Below are 17214 nucleotides of genomic sequence, written 5' to 3'. Positions count from 1 at the left end.
GATGATGATGATGATGATTGCAGGGCCAAGGAAACACACATTCACTCTCATAAATTTCCTCCGCCCCCTCTCATGTCTAAAGAGAAATGTAATTTAGCCTTCCAAACCATAGGTTTGTGGTCTGCAGGAAAAACAAACTCACCCACTGAGAGAGAAAGAGGGACAAGCAGCACAGTGCAGCAAATGCTTGTTTCCGGTGAATTTTCCAGTTGAAGTTTTGATTGTTTTGGCATAATAAATCACAAGGTAGAGGAAAAGCGCAGGCTACAAGTAGCTAGCTGGATAATTCACAAGAAAAGCAACATTTTTGTGTTGTCTTTATTGATTGTATCAGTGAACAAAATTACAAGGAGGATTAAAGCCTGGCCAGAAGTCAGGCACTTTTGTTAGGACTAAAATATATAACCAGTACACAGGGCAGAGTATGTGCTGTTAAATATGACTCATTCTTAAAAATAATGCATCTACAGTTCAGAGTCCTAATGGAAGTCCTTCTATTTTTTTCTCCCCCCAGGCTCATAATTACTTCCAGGATGTCCTTATATGGTTAGTCCAAAAATAAGTGAACAAAATTCCATGTTTAACTCCACACTGGATTTCTTTTGAGAGGATGAAACCTGCAATTAGCCTGGATGTTCACCAGTCTGGAGCAAACCACTAAAACCACCGGGCAGGAGTGGGGTGGAGATTGATTGATGCATGTTGTGGCACACAGACCGTCAGCAATGTCTGTTCACTCCAAGGTGACCAATTTTTAATCCTGTGTTGATAAAGCCTACTTGTGCGGCAGTTTGCAACACACTGAGCAGAGTTTTAATAGTAAAGATTTTATTTATAAAGTTTTGGAGTGCCACAAAGTTCAGTGTTTGGATACATTTTTTTTATGTTGCTGTATTTAGGGTTCTAACGCAGTGTGAAAATGTTTGGAAAATGTAGAATTTAAGTTTTCTTTGAGTAAAATTGATTCCACATTCCATTCATCCATTTCTGATTTGCGGATAATGAGTCTAGCAGAGAATCTCCAGGACCATGTTACCCTCAATTTCATCCTTCAATCCCAGAAAATCCCCAAAGAGAGTTGTTTTGGGAGAACCCTAATCAGATACTTAAGCTACCTAACCTGACCTCTCACTCTTCATCTCTAAGGGTGAGTCTAGCCGCCTTATGGAAGAAGCTTATTCCTTGCCTCATTCTCTAAAAGGTGTATTCATCCATCTCTCCATTTCAGATTTAAAGACTTGCCTGTATAAGAATGTCTGCTGTACATTCCTTGTGAACTTCTGTAAATATAATTGAAAAGGGCAAAATTAAGATTTAATTGAAAATAAAAATGAAAAATGTGCTGTAGCCCTTTTGTATGCTGAAGTGTCATCAGTAGGCAAGAAACCCATAGCCTGTTGCAGTGACCTCTTTTATCAAATTCATTTTGTTATGGATATGTAACAAATGGTGTCAGATGCTGGGAGAAAACTTATGGAACACAAAAGGTGTTCACTGACATTAGATACATTTTATGTAAAAATACAATCAGTGGAAGAAATAATTGCCTTAGCAAGTAAAAATACACTGGATAAATTGTTTCCTAAAACTTAGACTTGTTTGTGTTAAAAGCCCTACAGTAATTGATGCTATGCAGTTGCTTTGAACAGAGGCATAAATCTGAAGGTAGCGCATGATGAGAGGTCAAAAATAAAAGGTACTGTACTTCAAAATTTTCCAAGAAACATAGTCCAAATTGGTTCACTAAGAAAAATAGCCAGGCCACTTTTAACTCGGACACTCAGCTGAATCGAAAAGAGTTGATGATATGCAAATAAGAAGGAGGTGTAAAGAAGTGGATAACACACTTAAAAATATTACATAGAGAAACTAAGTAACAAAAATAGACAGAGATTAACCACAAAATAATGAGCATAGAATAAATTTAGCATACTATATGCTTAGTTTTCTTCAAAGCAGTGTACAGGCTAGACAAATCAGATATGCATAACAAATTTGTAAGAATAACATTTTTATCATTCATGTTTCTACCTATTTTCATCATGTAAGTGTCCTGTATAGTCTGTTACACCCAGTCAGTGGGACGCCTGCAAGCTCTTTTATCCCCGACAGTGATTTCCTGCTCTTTCAGGCTGTAATAACCCAGCATTAGATGAAGGTGTTAAATTGTTACTGTTTGCGTAAAGCGGCTTTTTCTAAACCACACACAAACCCACTTGGCCATCTGAGGTTTATACTCTAAACAAATGCTCAACACAATAGTTGTACCTGCAGGTTCTGCTCTGGGAGTGGTTTTAAAGATTATTTCCATCCTGTTTTCCATTATCTGTCAATGTTGCTTAATATCCATCAGGAGTTCAGTCTTGGTATGCAGTGACATCTAGTGACCAACATTTGCATTGTTCGACTGAATTCTGTCAAAAGAATCCAGACCAGATTAACTTTACCTTGTTCCCTCATTTTACAGTGACAAACTTCTATGTATTTTATTGGTATTTTATTATTTTTGTAACAAACCAACATAAACTAGAGCTAATATAACACTGATTTATTTCCCCATTCTTCTTTGTAAACCACCTTGAGCTCACTGAGGATTGAATGGACAGTGTGCATGAACATAATCTTCCACTTAGTCTTATAAGAACAAGTGGGAATCAGAAATGGATGGATGGATGGATGGATGGATGGATGGATGGATGGATGGATGGATGGATGGATGGATGGATGGATGGATGGATGGATGGATGGATGGATGNTGGATGGATGGATGGATGGATGGATGGATGGATGGATGGATGGATGGATGGATGGATGGATGGATGGATGGATGGATGGATGGATGGATGGATGGGTGGGTATTGAGTACTTTGCACCACTACACATAAAATTAACATAAATATATTGATGTTTGTGGTTTTAATGTGACAAAATATGAAAACTTCCAGCAGCAGGAACACTGAAAGATGAAACAACATACATACACTTTGGTCCAAGATGAGATCTTGGCCATAAAATTACTAAATATACCTATGTGCTACAGGTGAAATGCAAACAGACATAAACAGTTTTTAAACTTCTTGTGTGTTGGAGAAAATAATGTTAATGTTTTTAGGCAGTTGACAAAGCTTAAGTTCAGTTTTGGATACCTCCATGTTACCCTTTGTGCAGCCCAAAGACCCTCCCAAAGCAGTGGCATCCCAGACCTTAAAAAACCCAACTCCTGTGTTCATTTCAGCTTGAGCGGACAGTGAGTGCAGCATCGCATACAAAAGGACAGCTTCACGGGTTCAACATCAGCACGTTCTGGTGTTTTGTCAGGACTCTCAATTTCCTTGTTCCAGCAAAAAGTAGGTAAAACCGATTTGCAAGTATCTGTGATTCTTTTCTTCAAAGCAGGCTAAAGGTGCGCAGAAAAAGAAGGTATTAAAAAACATTAAGTGACACTGCTGAATGATGTTTTCAGTGCCTCTGGTTAAAATGTTACCTCATTTAAGAAAGATTGCTGGACTTTTCTATTCCACTGAAAGTCACATCTTGTTGTATTGCTTTTGTGCATGACAACACAGCTGATGCACAATTAATTTTGTAATTTACTAAAATACTGTTGATGTTAAAGTAAAAGTTACATACATGGAATTATGCACACATTTCACACAAATTACAATGACATATATTATATTGAATAGCTTCAAGAAAGACCATGTACATATTGAAATAATGTGAGGTGTATTTTTGTTTACTATATAAGTAGAGTTTCCATACATTCAGTGCATTTTCACACACATACCCTTATTGCTTTTCCATGTGTCAGGCTTATTTCACTCAGTCACAAAGCTTTAATTCCACTGGACAGATCCACTGATGTCTGTATTGTTTCCGTCCTGGCGCTCACTTTGTGGATTTAGCCAACGTTTTCCAGTCTGGTAGCTTCTGATGTTTACTTTACCCCTGAATGTGACTTTTGAGAGTGAGGCCTATCTATGAGGCCAGTAACTGTGACAACAGTGGAGTACCAAGTTGCTGGCTGCATACATATGCAGCATTCTGTTTAAGTCTGAAAAAAAAAACAACTAAAAAACAATACAAGTTGAAGACTTGTGGAAAGTCAGCTTTGCTGTGAATTTCGATTTGTTTCTTTGACTAAAAGTTTCTATTCTTTGTGATGTTTCAGATATGAGGGTCTCCTTGATATTCATTTTCTTTCTAGGTGCAACGTTTGCTCCATCTGTGAGTAGCAAAGTATTACACCCCTTTCTTTATCAAGTGACACGTTTTTTTTAAAGTTTTTTTTATTTTTATATAGCGTGAAGATAAAATGCATGCTCATTTTGGGATGAATTATGATTATTCCTGTTATGAATAGGTGAAATGTAAATCTCGTGAAAAACACCATGGAATGCGGGAGCCGTCAGACTCGGGTACAGAAAAGGTAAACTCTCATACATCCGTCAGATATTTTAACACGGCAATATTATTGGTAAATGTTCAACTGGATTGTATTCAGGGTTATCAGAGTAAAAGAGCTGAATATAAATGTATGCCATACATTAGATTTTTAATAGTCTCCTTTGTTTTGGTTAATATAATTTTATCCTACTAAAATATACAAGTTAGTAGTTGTAACATCGTAAATTGTGAACAACTGAAAACAGCACGAAAATGTTTGCAAAGCTCTGTAAATTGAATGTTTTCTTCTCTCTCCTGGTAAAGGATGCTGTCATGATGGAGGGCAACGGGCCACAGGTCTCTCCCACTTTGGCCACCATTGAAGCTGGAAGTCAGGAACCGGAAGATGAGGAAGTGAGCTCTGGGTATGATACTAATGCCAACAAACAGGGTGAACAAGTGGAAGAAGAAAGAGAGAAACTCACAGCAGTGCTTTTGAGCGAAGAAGAACTGGTAGGTCTTTTGACAAAGGAAGCAGAAGAAGATGAAGAAGCAGAAGAAACAGAAGATGAGGTAACAATGATGGACGAAAAGAAGGCTAACGACAGTTCAGAAGCAGTGAAAATGATCAAATATGAGGCAAAAACAAAAGACAGCAGTGAGAAAAAAGAGGCCCAAGCGAAGAAAAAGGCTGAAAAACCTGCCATCAAGCTGATTGAACAAAGTGGTCAGGTGGGCTTGCTGGAGGAAACAGAGAGCAGCACAGAGTCAGAACTTCCAGTGAATCTTGATTACGCTGCTGATAGTGGAATATTAATACCTGCTCAGGTGGAATCAGAAGATCTCAACCCATCGACTGAAAACCAAGAGTCTCCATCAAAAAAGGATCTTCAAGAACCTAAGAAAGAGGTGGGTGAGAAAGAACTTCTCATGCAAGACATGCCGTCCCCTGAAGCAGGAGACCGGGAAGAAATGACTGATCAGAGCAAGGATTCATCGACCAAATCAAAAGAAAAACACGCTGTTAAGGACAAACCAGAGGCGACCATGGACCGTCAAGAGTTTCAGAGCAGTGTTGGGCTTATTTCTGGTCTATGGAGGTCTGAAAAGGAAGAAGGGAAGGACGAGAGTGACAGTGGAGCTTTCTCTAAGAGAAAGACAAGGAAGCAGAAGAAAAACAAGAGACCCAGGAAGCACTCTCCACAAAGGAATGAAACACATCCTATACAAGACCAGGGCCAACTGGACAGTGAGGAGTCTGAGGGCAGCAGCACTGAGAACGTAGTTCACAAAGCTAAGAGGAAACGGAACGGAAAATGGGTAAATATTTGTAAATTTACTGTCCCTAAGGTGGCTAGCCAATGTTTTCTATTCAATAAGGCACAAGGGAAAAAAAGTCTGGTATAAGTTATAAAAAAGCAAATTCAACTAAAAGTGTGGTTAAGAACATAATACAGCTGTACACATAAAGTAAATAGAACCCTCTTTCTGATCCAGTCAGTAGTGAGGATTGATGAGGAAAACAATAGGATAGCATTACCATATCAAGGTTTTAAAAGATAAAGAAGTTAAAGGCTTAATCAATCTACCCATTATATTGTCATCAAAAGATACTTGTCAATGCTGTGTTATTTCACAACAAGATGCTATTGTAGATAGCATTATGATTACTTTTTTAATTTACGTATCATTTTCTCTAGGGTCCCTTAGTGGGGGTGAATCCTGTGCAGATCAGAGCCTCAGTGGATCTGTATCCTCGGTCCAGGTCCTTTTCGAACATACATCTTTCACAAACTCCACCAGGTTTGTGTTTAATGCTTTATTATTTGTCATAAAAAGAGAAAAGAAAAGCATGATGTTCATTTGATGTTAGTCACAACTAAGTTTCTAGAAGTAAGAAATATAATTTCCCATCGAGCACATTCATACGGACCACATACAGATTTGGTTCAGACCAGATGTGTGTTAAATGAGCCTTGTGCTCATAATAGGCTTCTCAGATCAGACCAACTTGAGTTGACTAATACAACCCCTGGTGGCAAGACTATAGTAGCACAACACATTTGAGGTCCGTATGGATCACATATTTTACCCCAAGTAGTTCTGTATCAAACTGATATAAACAGCTTAAATGACGCCATTTTAAATCAGTGAATAATACCACCTGGCTCCATTTTGTGGCCATTACCTAATAGGTTGGAACAGGAACACAGGGTCATACCGAAATATACTCAGTGGTGTTTTAATTGGTGAATGTTGTGGTTCAAGACCTTGAAGAAACAAAAAGAGGCCTATGAGAGTCATAGATTAGTTGATCTAAATGTAAACATATGACCTTGAGAGTGAAAATTCTCAAACCTAAACCTAAACCTAACCTAATCCTAACCAACATATAAACTTTGTTGAGTTACTTTTAAATGAAAACTTTAAAAACTAAAATATATCATGATGGAAGATAAAATGAACAGTGTTTATCCTTGGGACTAAAATGTCCTCCGTGGTCTCTGACCAGCAGTGTTCACCACCCAGTGACTAATGCCCTATCCCAACAGTCTCACAGGGGAATCTGCTGACTGGACCACTTTGGTCCCACTTCCACATGAATGGTGCCTGCATGGCTTCACAGTCACTGCCAAAACAAAGTTCTGCAGGATTAATATGGAGCTCCATAGCTTAAGGAGTGAATCAGGCAGATGGGTATGAAATTAATGACTGTACCAGCTCTAATGACAGAGGAATGTAGGTGATGCAGGCAGTAACTACTCACTGGTTTCCACAAGAAGAACCAGCCATAAAACAAGCCATTTTGTTGTAAATCTGATGTATGGTAAACAAATGGAGTCTTTGCGTTTTCTTCTAGATCCATGTGACAATTTTCGGTGCAAGCGAGGAAAGACGTGCAAACTGGATGCGGATGGTAAACCTGGATGTGTGTGTCGAGACCCATTAGAGTGCCCAAGCAGCATGAATACATTTGAACATGTAAGTGTGTGCAAAGTACTACTGATTCAACTGGACAGCCTCATCATTAAAGGTCTTTATGTCCGTTCAGGTTTGTGGGACAGATAACAAAACATACGATACGTTGTGTGAGCTTTTTGCTACTAAGTGTAACTTGGAGGGGACAAAGAGAGGCTACAAGCTTCACCTGGACTACACTGGCCCATGCAAACGTGAGAACTAGGCAGGTCTTTGTTGAAGAAAATGGTTGGGGGCGGGGGGCAACCTTTGACTGTATTGAACTGTTTGTTGTGTGTCCTCTCAGTAATTCCTCAGTGTGTGAAGAATGAACTGGTCCAGTTTCCTCTGCGAATGAGAGATTGGCTGAAAAACGTGCTTCTGCAGCTCTATGAGCATGACTCTGTTTCCCCGGGCTTCCTCACCCCAAAACAGCGTTTCAGAGTGAGACACGCAACTTTACTGTAGCGGAAGCTTATTCTTCTCTTTTTGAGCTTGAATGTATCCATTTTGTTCATTTTAGACAAGCATTTTCTTAGTAAAAAAAAAAGTTATTTACCACCACGCTTTGACATTTCTTGCCCCATACTAGGATATTGCAGGTATTAACAATGTCAACAGACCATAGCAAGACCTTGAAAAATTAATAAAAACCTTCACCTGATTCAGACCGTTGTTTTTAATTGACCATGTAACTGACTTTTATTTTTATTTTTTAATAAATTTATGAGACACATTAGCTGTAGATTTGTTGTTGTTTGTTTGAAAGTGATCTGTTTTGTGTTTCTTTTTTTGCAGGTGAAGAAGATTTTTGAAAACGAGAGGCGTCTTCACGCTGGAAATCACTCCGTCGAGCTCCTTGTGCAGGACTTTGAAAAGAACTACAACATGTACATCTATCCGGTTCACTGGCAGTTTGCTCAGCTGGACCAGCATCCTTCTGACAGGTACATTTTCACCATCCGTGCTTCACTCACAGCTAATTGGGACAAAAGTTTCCAGACGTCAAATGAAATTTTGTGTTTAGAAATAAATAAAAAAAAAAACTCTGTAGTATTTGTTTCTTCAGTCCAAATTGAACAAAGAAATATTTGTCTTTATTTCAAATTGAATTAATTAATCACAACATAGTGTATACTAAGAATCTGCTTTGATAGATAATTCACAGTAAAAGATGATCGATTTCATCAAAATTACTATCAAAATTATTTCATCAAAATTACTATCAATCTTGGTATTACATTTAAAGCAAAAGCTGGATTTTATTGGTCACGGACAAAGCTGCTTCTTCATATGGTCAAAAATAATCAAAAATAATTTGCCTTTGACATTTTAAATTGGTGAATGCATCTCTTTTTGTGTCCTTTTAACAAATTGTTTGTATTTCCCTAGAACTATGCAAAAATCCTGCTATTCTATCATTTCTAACTGATAGGGCGTACACTTTTGAGAGCCACTGTTCCTGTGTGTTTCTTAAAAGAAAAGAAGACGTTTTTTGTTGTTGACATTTTTGTTGCGTTAAGCAACAAAAACATGTGATTACTTAAACTACATCTGATCAGCGTGATGAAAATCCACCTGCTGCTCATTCTGTGCAGGACCCTGTCCCACTCAGAGCTGGCCCCACTCCGGGCTCCCCTGGTGCCGATGGAGCACTGCACCTCTCTCTTCTTCCAGGAGTGTGATGCTGACAAAGACAAACAAGTCACCCTGAAAGAGTGGACTTCCTGTTTTGGCATCAAGGATGGTGAGAGTATTACCACTTATGAAACTGTTTACTGTGAGCTTGAATATTAGACTTATTAATTATGGTCTAATCACGGGTGTGGTGAAGATTTTACCAAATGTTCCTATACGTCTGTCTTCTCTCCAGATAATTGTCAATACATGGGCAGTTTATTAAATATCAATCAGGCTCACTGTTCTCTGTAAACCTGTTTCTCCACAGCGGATGTGGACGTCAACCTGCTTTTCTGAGTTTCACCTCTGCTCTCACCTCCCACTGAGATTTTTGGAAACTTTTAAAGACATTTCCCACACGAGGAACAGCAGAGTGTTGGTAATCATTGTTGTTACCCTGCATTAGGGTGAGGGCAGTCAATTAATTATTTTAGGGAATTTATAACTTAGAGCAATGCATTTATTTCTGAGAATGTTATATTTGATTTTAGCTAGTGTTGTCCAAATACTTCTTTTCTAATGCATTCCACACAGGGATAAAGTTCATGCATTAACAGTGAAGAGAAGGTACACTTTGTGATGCTGGGATTAAAATAACATGTAGACTGAATTAGAGTAGGATTAATCATTAAAATCATTAAAAGTTAGTGTAATTTCAAACCCTTATGTTATGATACTACTGTAAATGTGTATCTGTGTCACGTAACATGTTAGTAAATGTCTTGTGATTGTATGTTTTTTGAGTAAAAGCTTAATTGGTTAAAAAAAAAGTCACAAGAAGATCACAGGGTATTTCTCTGCATCCTGTCATTACTGAAAAGCTGTTGTTTTCTCTGATGTCCTGAAATAAAGTTGTTTTCACACTTGGGTGGGTCCCAGTTGGTAGGCACCAGTGTATGCTTTTATAATTGAAAGCTTTCTTTTCACATTTAGTTGCAGGGTTGCACAGCCAGAAGGTTCTGGGTTCGATTCCTGGCCCCGGTCTTTCTGCATGGAGTTTGCATGTTCTCCCTGTGCTTGCATGGGTTTTTTCCGGGTACTCCGGTTTCCTCCCACAGTAAAAAAAAAAAAACATGACTGTCAGGTTAATTGGCCTCTCCAAATTGCCCCTAGGTGTGAGTGTGTGTGTGCATGATTATTTGTCCTGTGTTTCTCTGTGTTGCCCTGCGACAGACTGGCGACCTGTCCAGGGTGAACCCCACCTCTCGCCTGGAACGTTAGCTGGAGATCCATCCATTTTCTTTACACCCTTGTCCCTTAGTGGGGACAAGGGTGTCCCAGTAAGGACACCCTTGATGCTCAGATGCTCAGAGTTGCATGAGGTATTTACTCCATTACCTCAACAAAATGCTGCAGTCAGATAAAAAAAAAAAATATTGTCTAGAAAAGACTGGACATAGTTTTGGAAACAGAAAATGCACTGAGATTACTCATTTGAAGTAACAATTATTACTTACTACTTTCTTGCCATCAGACCTCATGACCGTCTGAAAAATCAAAGTTCTAATTTCAGGATCAGTTTTACTACACTATAGTTTTTACTCTTAATTAATATTATAACAAAGCACAGATACGTTAACTTGTGTAAAATCTCCACCCACTGTGAGTAACTTTACTGAATGAAGAACAAACATGCTTTAGCATAAAATTAATGGAACATGCAGTTTATGTTAAAGTAAGACTTTTTTCTTGTTTTACTCAATCTTTGTTGTTTCAACGTTGATTTCTATCTGCTGAAGCTGATGAACCATTTGAATGTAGTGAATATACAATAAGCTATGCTTTGCTACTGGAAGTACTTTACCCTTTTATAAAAGATATGCATTGCCTACTGTAGGTGTTAGTATCAGAAGTTTATGAAAATAAAATATGAAGAAGTGTTTCTTCCACTTAAAATGTGTCGTTTTGTAAATATGTTATTTTTTTATTTTAGTCTTTAAAATATCAGAACATGCATATAACTTTATACTTTTGTACATCTGATTACATAATTATTAAATACAGTATGATCAAAACAGAAAAGCACTTTCTAAGAACTTAAGTAGCCTTTTTGGTCTTACATGCTCTTACTGCTCCTACTCTTTACTCTTACTAGAGTACAATTTTTAGTTATTTTGCCCATCGGTGATAAGTTGTTAAGAAGGAATTCTGTTTCTGGCAACATTCAACATTCTTTCAGTTTTCTGTTCGACTGCATGACACTAATGTGTGTCTTCAACAACAATAGGTTTGAAAATGCAAGTCACTCCTCCGTGGTTTTGGCTGCCAGTTAATCCTAAATAATGGTTCTCTGTAAAGCAACAAACCGAAAGAAGAAACCTTAGTCATGGTGATAGCAGTGTGTTGTTGTTTTCAGATAAATGATTGAATTCTGATTGGATGTTTCTGCTTGACCTCTGAATCTGCGCCTCTCTATATAAGCAGAGCAGGAGGCAGCTGGCTACCTGCTCGACCGTCTTCTGTGGCTGACATTAGACATGTTCTGCATGCTGTGGGTTGTTTTGCCCACTCTGGCCGCTGTGGTGCAGGGTGGTGTGTCCTCCGGGAGCGCTGAGGCGCTTCTCAAAAACAATGGAGGGGGTGCTGCAGCCGCTGGGAATGTTGCCAATCCTGGGGTTCAAAATGGAGTTCCGCTGGCTGGTGAGGCCATCGTGGCACGCTTAGTTCAACTCGGTGGGTCACTTTTTATCCAGCCAGTTGGAAATCCCGGTCAACCACCGCTGCAGCAGCTTATTCCCATTTCAGCTCTCCAGCAGGGTGGGACTTTCCTTGTGGGGCAGGGCGGAGGAGCAAATGGGAATCTGCGGATCGCTCAACAAGCTGGAGGTTTGCCAGTGATGCTGCTTTCTGTGGCGCCCCAGAATAATGCCGGAACAGGCCCTCAGCCTCCCATGCAGATTCCTGGCCAAGTGCAGCTGTTCTCAGTGGCCGGGCCCAGCAACCAGCAGCAGCAGCAGCAGCAACTGGGCGTTGCTGTTGGCGGCGGCGGTGGTGCGCAGGCGAGAGGAAGACTGAGGTTTCTGCGTTCGGTGGCAGCTCGTCTCAGGGGGACGCAGCCTCCTACAACGAAAGCTGACGTTGATGAAGAGGAGGAAGAATGCTCCGGGACGGACACAGAGGAGAAACAGCAGTAATGAGACCCTGCTGCTCTCGTGATTTATTCAAGCTTTTTACTCACAGATTTGTCACATAAACAGCATTCAGAGATTTGCCTCATCAAATAATTGTTATTGTAACAAATGGTCAATAAAATGATTAAAATCTGAAGTGCTCAGACTTTGCCGGCTGTTTTTATTTACATTTCATCTGACTCTAAAAGTATATCCATGTAAATAAAACTTTAAATAACATCCATCACCATTATGATGCAAACAGACAAAGATTGCTGTTATTTATTTGTCAGAGTTGACTAAATATAGACACAAACTCCTATTTCCAGTGCATTCCCAGGTTGAAACCTGCTCATTTGTCTTGGAAAACATGCCACAACATTTACATCATTGCTCAGCGCAGAAACTTTGTGTTGTTAATTAAAGACCGGACGGGTTGAACACAACCAATCCAATCTCCTACATGAGAGAAATGATCATATTCAAGTTGGGAAATACCATTTTTCACAATGTAGAAATCCAAGCAAGAAAATGTTCCTCACCGGTTACACGACCGCAGTGTGTGATTAAATGTCCAGACCAGACTCCCCACATGGTGTTTATGTGTGTTACTGCAGGCTGCGCAGTCAGCAGCAAAGAAACCGTTCCCAGACAGCCTCCGTGTGAGAGAAAAAAAAAAAAAGTGAGCCGGCTATGCACAGGAAATGCACTAATGTCTACAAGCATGTTGAGATGAACAGCAGTCTGATCCTACTGACATGAATGTGAAGCTGTTGGCAAGATTTGCATTTAAATAATGAATTCATCTCAAAGCTTCTAGTTAGAATGGAGAAATTAAATTGCATACATCATTTTTTAGCTCAAGTGAATATGAATTAGGGAATTACAAACAAAATCCCCAATCTTAAATTCTATTTGATATTTTAAATACATTGAATCTTAATATTTTTCAAATGAAACCCCTGAAATGCATTGCATTTCTTCTTGCCAGAGTTCCATAAAGGCCAGGCCATTTTGTCAATAGTTTCTCCCACCTGACTTTTGGATCTCTGCAACTGCACCAGAGTGACCATGAGCCTTTGCAGTTGTGCCATCCTCCTTCCATTTCTTATTTTTTATTGATGTGTTGAGTAATTAATTCTCTCTCAAATTTTCAATGCTTGGGATCTAGTTTTTTTTAACCCAACTCACCTTTAATCTTGTCATCAACTTCTCTCCGTAGTGTCTGCTGGGTCTCTTGATCTTCATGATGTTGTTTGTTCTCTAAAATTATTTAACAAACTCCTCAGGCCAACACAGAACAGCTAATACTGAGATTAAATTATACACAGGTGGACTCTGACTGATTTATGAAGGTATTTAGTTTCTCTTGGTTTTATTTACTGGTATTAAACTAAAGGGGGATGAAAACAAATGAACACAGTTTTGTAGTTTTCCATTCTTTCCACTTCAATAAAATGTATATTTTTGTGTTTGTTTATAACTTTAATAATGAATACAATGCGTTGAAGTTTGTGGTTGGTAACGTGACAATATGTGAAAACACTTAACGACCTTAACTGCTCCTGAAAGCCTCTCCAAATCTTTTTGGTCAGTTATGTGATTAAGACACTAAACCAAAGATAGGTTAAGTACAGGATGAGTCCCCAGGTCGTTGTTTTCTTTCATGTTTAGATTTGTAAAAAAAAATTTAATTCTAAAACAATTTGAAACAACACTTTGTTTCTAAAAAATAGCATTTTTTTTCTATTCTGAAATTATTAGATATTTCTCAAATATTTGTGATATTTTCAGATTATTAATCTTGGTCTCCTTGCACCTTCCCCCAAACAAACAAAAAACTTTTTTTTTTCTATTTCTCAATTTTGCACTACCTCTAAAGTCACAAAAAAGTACACTGAAGTTTGTGGTTGCAGCATGACAAAATAAAGAAAGGTTCAAGAGATATGAATGATTTAGCAATCCACTGTACGTAGACATTTAAATTAGATTTTCATGGTCAGATACAAAACAATTATGATGTCATATGTTTTTCTTCTGCAACCACAACCCACAACATTTAATTAAAGGGATCTTACTGGTTTGTAAGTCGGTGGCTTCCACCGACCTCTAAAGCTCCATGTGAGACACCAAAACCCTCCGTCATCTCTCTGTGGTCGTTCACCTGCTTGGAGAACAATTGTTACCAAGATCAAATCTTAAAAAAAAAATAGCAACTTGTGACTTTTACCCTTCCTTAAAGCGTTTCATAATGAAGATGTCATTTCACAACTTCCCATGACACACAGGTGACAGATACAAAGCAAGAAAAACACCAGTTTTCTTCTCTCTAATTGGTTCATAATAATCTTTGGGACACATAAAAAGGTGTTCTCACAGCAGAAAGATACAGTTGTCCTCCAATATCTGGAGCAAGCGTGCTTTTCGCAGATTTCAAGGTGCAAACATGAAGCTTTTTCTCTTCGCTGTGTTTGTGGCAGCAGTCACCTCCAGTGTAAGTCTAGTTTGTCTGCATCTTTCTGTTTAGTTTGGGCGTCTTTCTGTTGCACAGTCATGTAACATCCCGTCTTCTCGTTCTCTGCAGGTCAGCGGGGGCAAGGTGAGAAACAAACATGAATGTAGGCACAATTTGTGACTTATCAGGAGGCCAGAGACAACTAGAAAAAAAAAAGATCTAATGTTTTGTGCAGACCGCAAGACTGTTGGCAGCCATGAATGCTGGGATGCTTAACGGGATGATAGGAGGAGGTTTGAACCCCCCTCTGATGGCTGGTGGTGGAGTTGGTTTACTTGGGCAGCCCCAGTTTGCTCAGGTTCGTCCACAGGCTCATCTCTTGTTACTCTAATATGAAGTTACGTGACAAATTGAACATCTTTTCTTCTCACAGATTGTTCCTGGACTCCCTGCCTTTGCTGTTCGAGCTCCAGTTCCTAACATGTTCCCTGCAGCAGTCAATCCGGTTAGCAGTTGCAACAATGACACAAAGCTTCCCCTTTGCTGTTTCGGGCTTTTTAAAGCTCATATTTTTGTGTGTTTTGTTCAGTACCAGTTCCCTGTGATGGGTGTTCCTCAAATGCCCCAAATGAACCCTCCTCAGCAACTTCCAATGGTAATCACTCACTTCTCTGTAAAGTTCAGATGTTATTATTTTAGGATTAAATTCTTAGAATCGTGAGGACTTTCTGTTTTGTTTTAGGGAATGGCTGGTGGTGTCATGCAGCAGCAGCCTGCCTATCAGGCTCCTTTCCAGGCTCCATTCCAGGCTCCTTTTCAGGCTCCTTTCCAGGCTCCTGCCCAGCCTCCTGCTCAGCCTCTGGTTCAGCCTGATCCACTCCGAAGATTCAGGGTAAGAAGTGGAGAATGTGCATACGCAGAACCCAGCATGTCTGTGAGATGTATTTCATGGGTTTAAATGTTTCTCTGCAGCGTCAGACTGTGAAATCTGAAAATGCAGCAAAGTCTTCTGTGGACACACAGGTATAACATTGAATTTCATCTAATTTTTCTTGAGTTGTGATCCCGTTCTGTGGGTTTATTAAGTTTTCCATCGTTTCCTACATATGCCTACAGATTCCACGTCCCGCTGAGCCCACGACAGTTTCTCCGTGTAACAATAAGGAAGCTAATTAAGTTCACGCTGGTAATATGTCAAAATCCGACTCCATGGCACAAAGAGGCGTCTCACGTTGTCTTATTCTATGTATCTTCATGATTTGAATCAAAATTAAAATCAATCAGTTTTTGTACCTTTGTTTCCAATAAAGAAATTATGTTGAAATCAGCATGCAGTTCATCACTTGGCTTCATTTATGAGTTATTAGTTGTTGGTCACTGCTGCCATCTAAAGGGCAAAATAATTTTAATGTAAATAAACTAAAACTCAAAGAACTTATCATTCTGAAACAGCTACAAGATTTATAAATGGATATAATATCAGGACGTGACAATGAAAAGTATAATTTTATTGATAACCAATTAAAATACTTCTATGTCGTGCTTACATACATTTTCAAGAGTGTTTGTTTGGCATGTGGCCAATGGGATGCAAACATATTCACATCCCTTTTCACATTAGCTCATGTTGCACAAACTTCAAAACATTTTGTTGGTATTTTATGTGCCTGACCAACACAATGTACAGCATAACAGTAAATTAAAAGGAAACACATGGATCTAAACGGTTTGTTGTCCATCTTCCATAACTGCTGGACTTATTATTTAATTACACATGCAGATTTATTTATATTGCTATTGATTAGGTGACATAAAGGCAGCTGGTTGGATTTTATTTAGGCATACTGAAGTATAGGGAATAGAAAAAAGTATGCTATACATCTCATATTTATTTGTAAAAAAAAAAACATTCATCCCTTTTTTCTTCTATTTTCTTTTTTCTACTTACATAAAACTCCAATAAAATAAATTGAGTATTAACTGTATTGTGACAAAATGTAAAAGACAGGGAGTTAGAATGTGTTTGCAAGGCAATAAAGGTTATCAGTGACAATTTACAAGCTTACAAGCTACAATATTCCTTCAAACATAAACATATTTTTATTTTAGAAATGCTACAACTGAGAGTTGGTCCAAACCAGGTTTTACAGTGTTTGTTCAAGGCCACCTCTGTGTTTGCTTTATGCTGAGTCATAACCATCAAGTTCTTACCTTAATGCATTTGGCTAAAGAGCTGACCACTGCAGTAAAGTTTTCACAACTTTTGCTTTAAAAGTGTATGTGATTGTCTTTTCATCTATTTAATCTCACAGCCTTTGCTAAAGATGAGCATCAGTAAAATAAAAGTGACGTTGTAGCCATGATGCTGGATTTCACAATTATATCACAGATGAAAAATGTAATACTCTGCACGCCTGCTGAAGTGTGTACTTAGGTTTTAACTTCAACATGTAGGTTTAATAACTGGTTGGTTGTAAAAAAAAAAAAAAAAAAAATTATATATATATATAATGGCACAGCCAAGATACTGCGCAGAACCCTCAAGCTCCCAGGCCTTTGGTAGAGGACCCGAGCTCAGAGGATGAAACAGACCACCCGCGGAGGGTGAGAAGGGAATTTTTATAT

At 38.7% G+C, this 17214-nt stretch overlaps 2 protein-coding genes across 2 annotated transcripts; both read left to right on the top strand.

The window, feature by feature from the left end:
* Positions 1-710: 710 nt before the first annotated feature.
* Positions 711-9892, top strand: LOC103465962 (SPARC-like protein 1). The gene is made up of 12 exons (XM_008411204.2): positions 711-743; positions 3236-3347; positions 4172-4227; positions 4364-4429; positions 4711-5706; positions 6087-6189; positions 7247-7368; positions 7439-7559; positions 7652-7788; positions 8143-8291; positions 8943-9091; positions 9293-9892. The coding sequence occupies exons 1-12, from the start codon at positions 726-728 to the stop codon at positions 9319-9321; spliced, it is 2058 nt and encodes a 685-aa protein (XP_008409426.2). The 5' UTR covers positions 711-725; the 3' UTR covers positions 9322-9892.
* Positions 9893-14538: 4646 nt separating this feature from the next.
* On the top strand, positions 14539-15917 carry scpp9 (secretory calcium-binding phosphoprotein 9). Its single transcript, XM_008411192.1, has 8 exons — positions 14539-14628; positions 14719-14733; positions 14825-14947; positions 15023-15094; positions 15179-15244; positions 15332-15481; positions 15562-15612; positions 15706-15917. The coding sequence occupies exons 1-8, from the start codon at positions 14581-14583 to the stop codon at positions 15763-15765; spliced, it is 585 nt and encodes a 194-aa protein (XP_008409414.1). The 5' UTR covers positions 14539-14580; the 3' UTR covers positions 15766-15917.
* Positions 15918-17214: the final 1297 nt, after the last annotated feature.

Source organism: Poecilia reticulata, linkage group LG1 (genome assembly GCF_000633615.1).
Source record: "Poecilia reticulata strain Guanapo linkage group LG1, Guppy_female_1.0+MT, whole genome shotgun sequence".
Taxonomy (NCBI): domain Eukaryota; kingdom Metazoa; phylum Chordata; class Actinopteri; order Cyprinodontiformes; family Poeciliidae; genus Poecilia; species Poecilia reticulata.
Note: the sequence above shows the minus strand (reverse complement) of the source record. Positions and strands in the feature narration are given on the sequence as shown.

Bases quoted from the DNA above. Each gene is read 5' to 3' on its own strand.
- LOC103465962 (XM_008411204.2), top strand. The intron at 4,430-4,710 runs GTAAACTCTCAT...CTCCTGGTAAAG, and splicing joins CAGACTCGGGTACAGAAAAG to GATGCTGTCATGATGGAGGG. The intron at 5,707-6,086 runs GTAAATATTTGT...CATTTTCTCTAG, and splicing joins GGAAACGGAACGGAAAATGG to GGTCCCTTAGTGGGGGTGAA.
- scpp9 (XM_008411192.1), top strand. From the start codon at position 14,581: ATGAAGCTTTTTCTCTTCGCTGTGTTTGTGGCAGCAGTCACCTCCAGT. The intron at 15,482-15,561 runs GTAAGAAGTGGA...GTTTCTCTGCAG, and splicing joins ATCCACTCCGAAGATTCAGG to CGTCAGACTGTGAAATCTGA. The intron at 15,613-15,705 runs GTATAACATTGA...ATATGCCTACAG, and splicing joins AGTCTTCTGTGGACACACAG to ATTCCACGTCCCGCTGAGCC.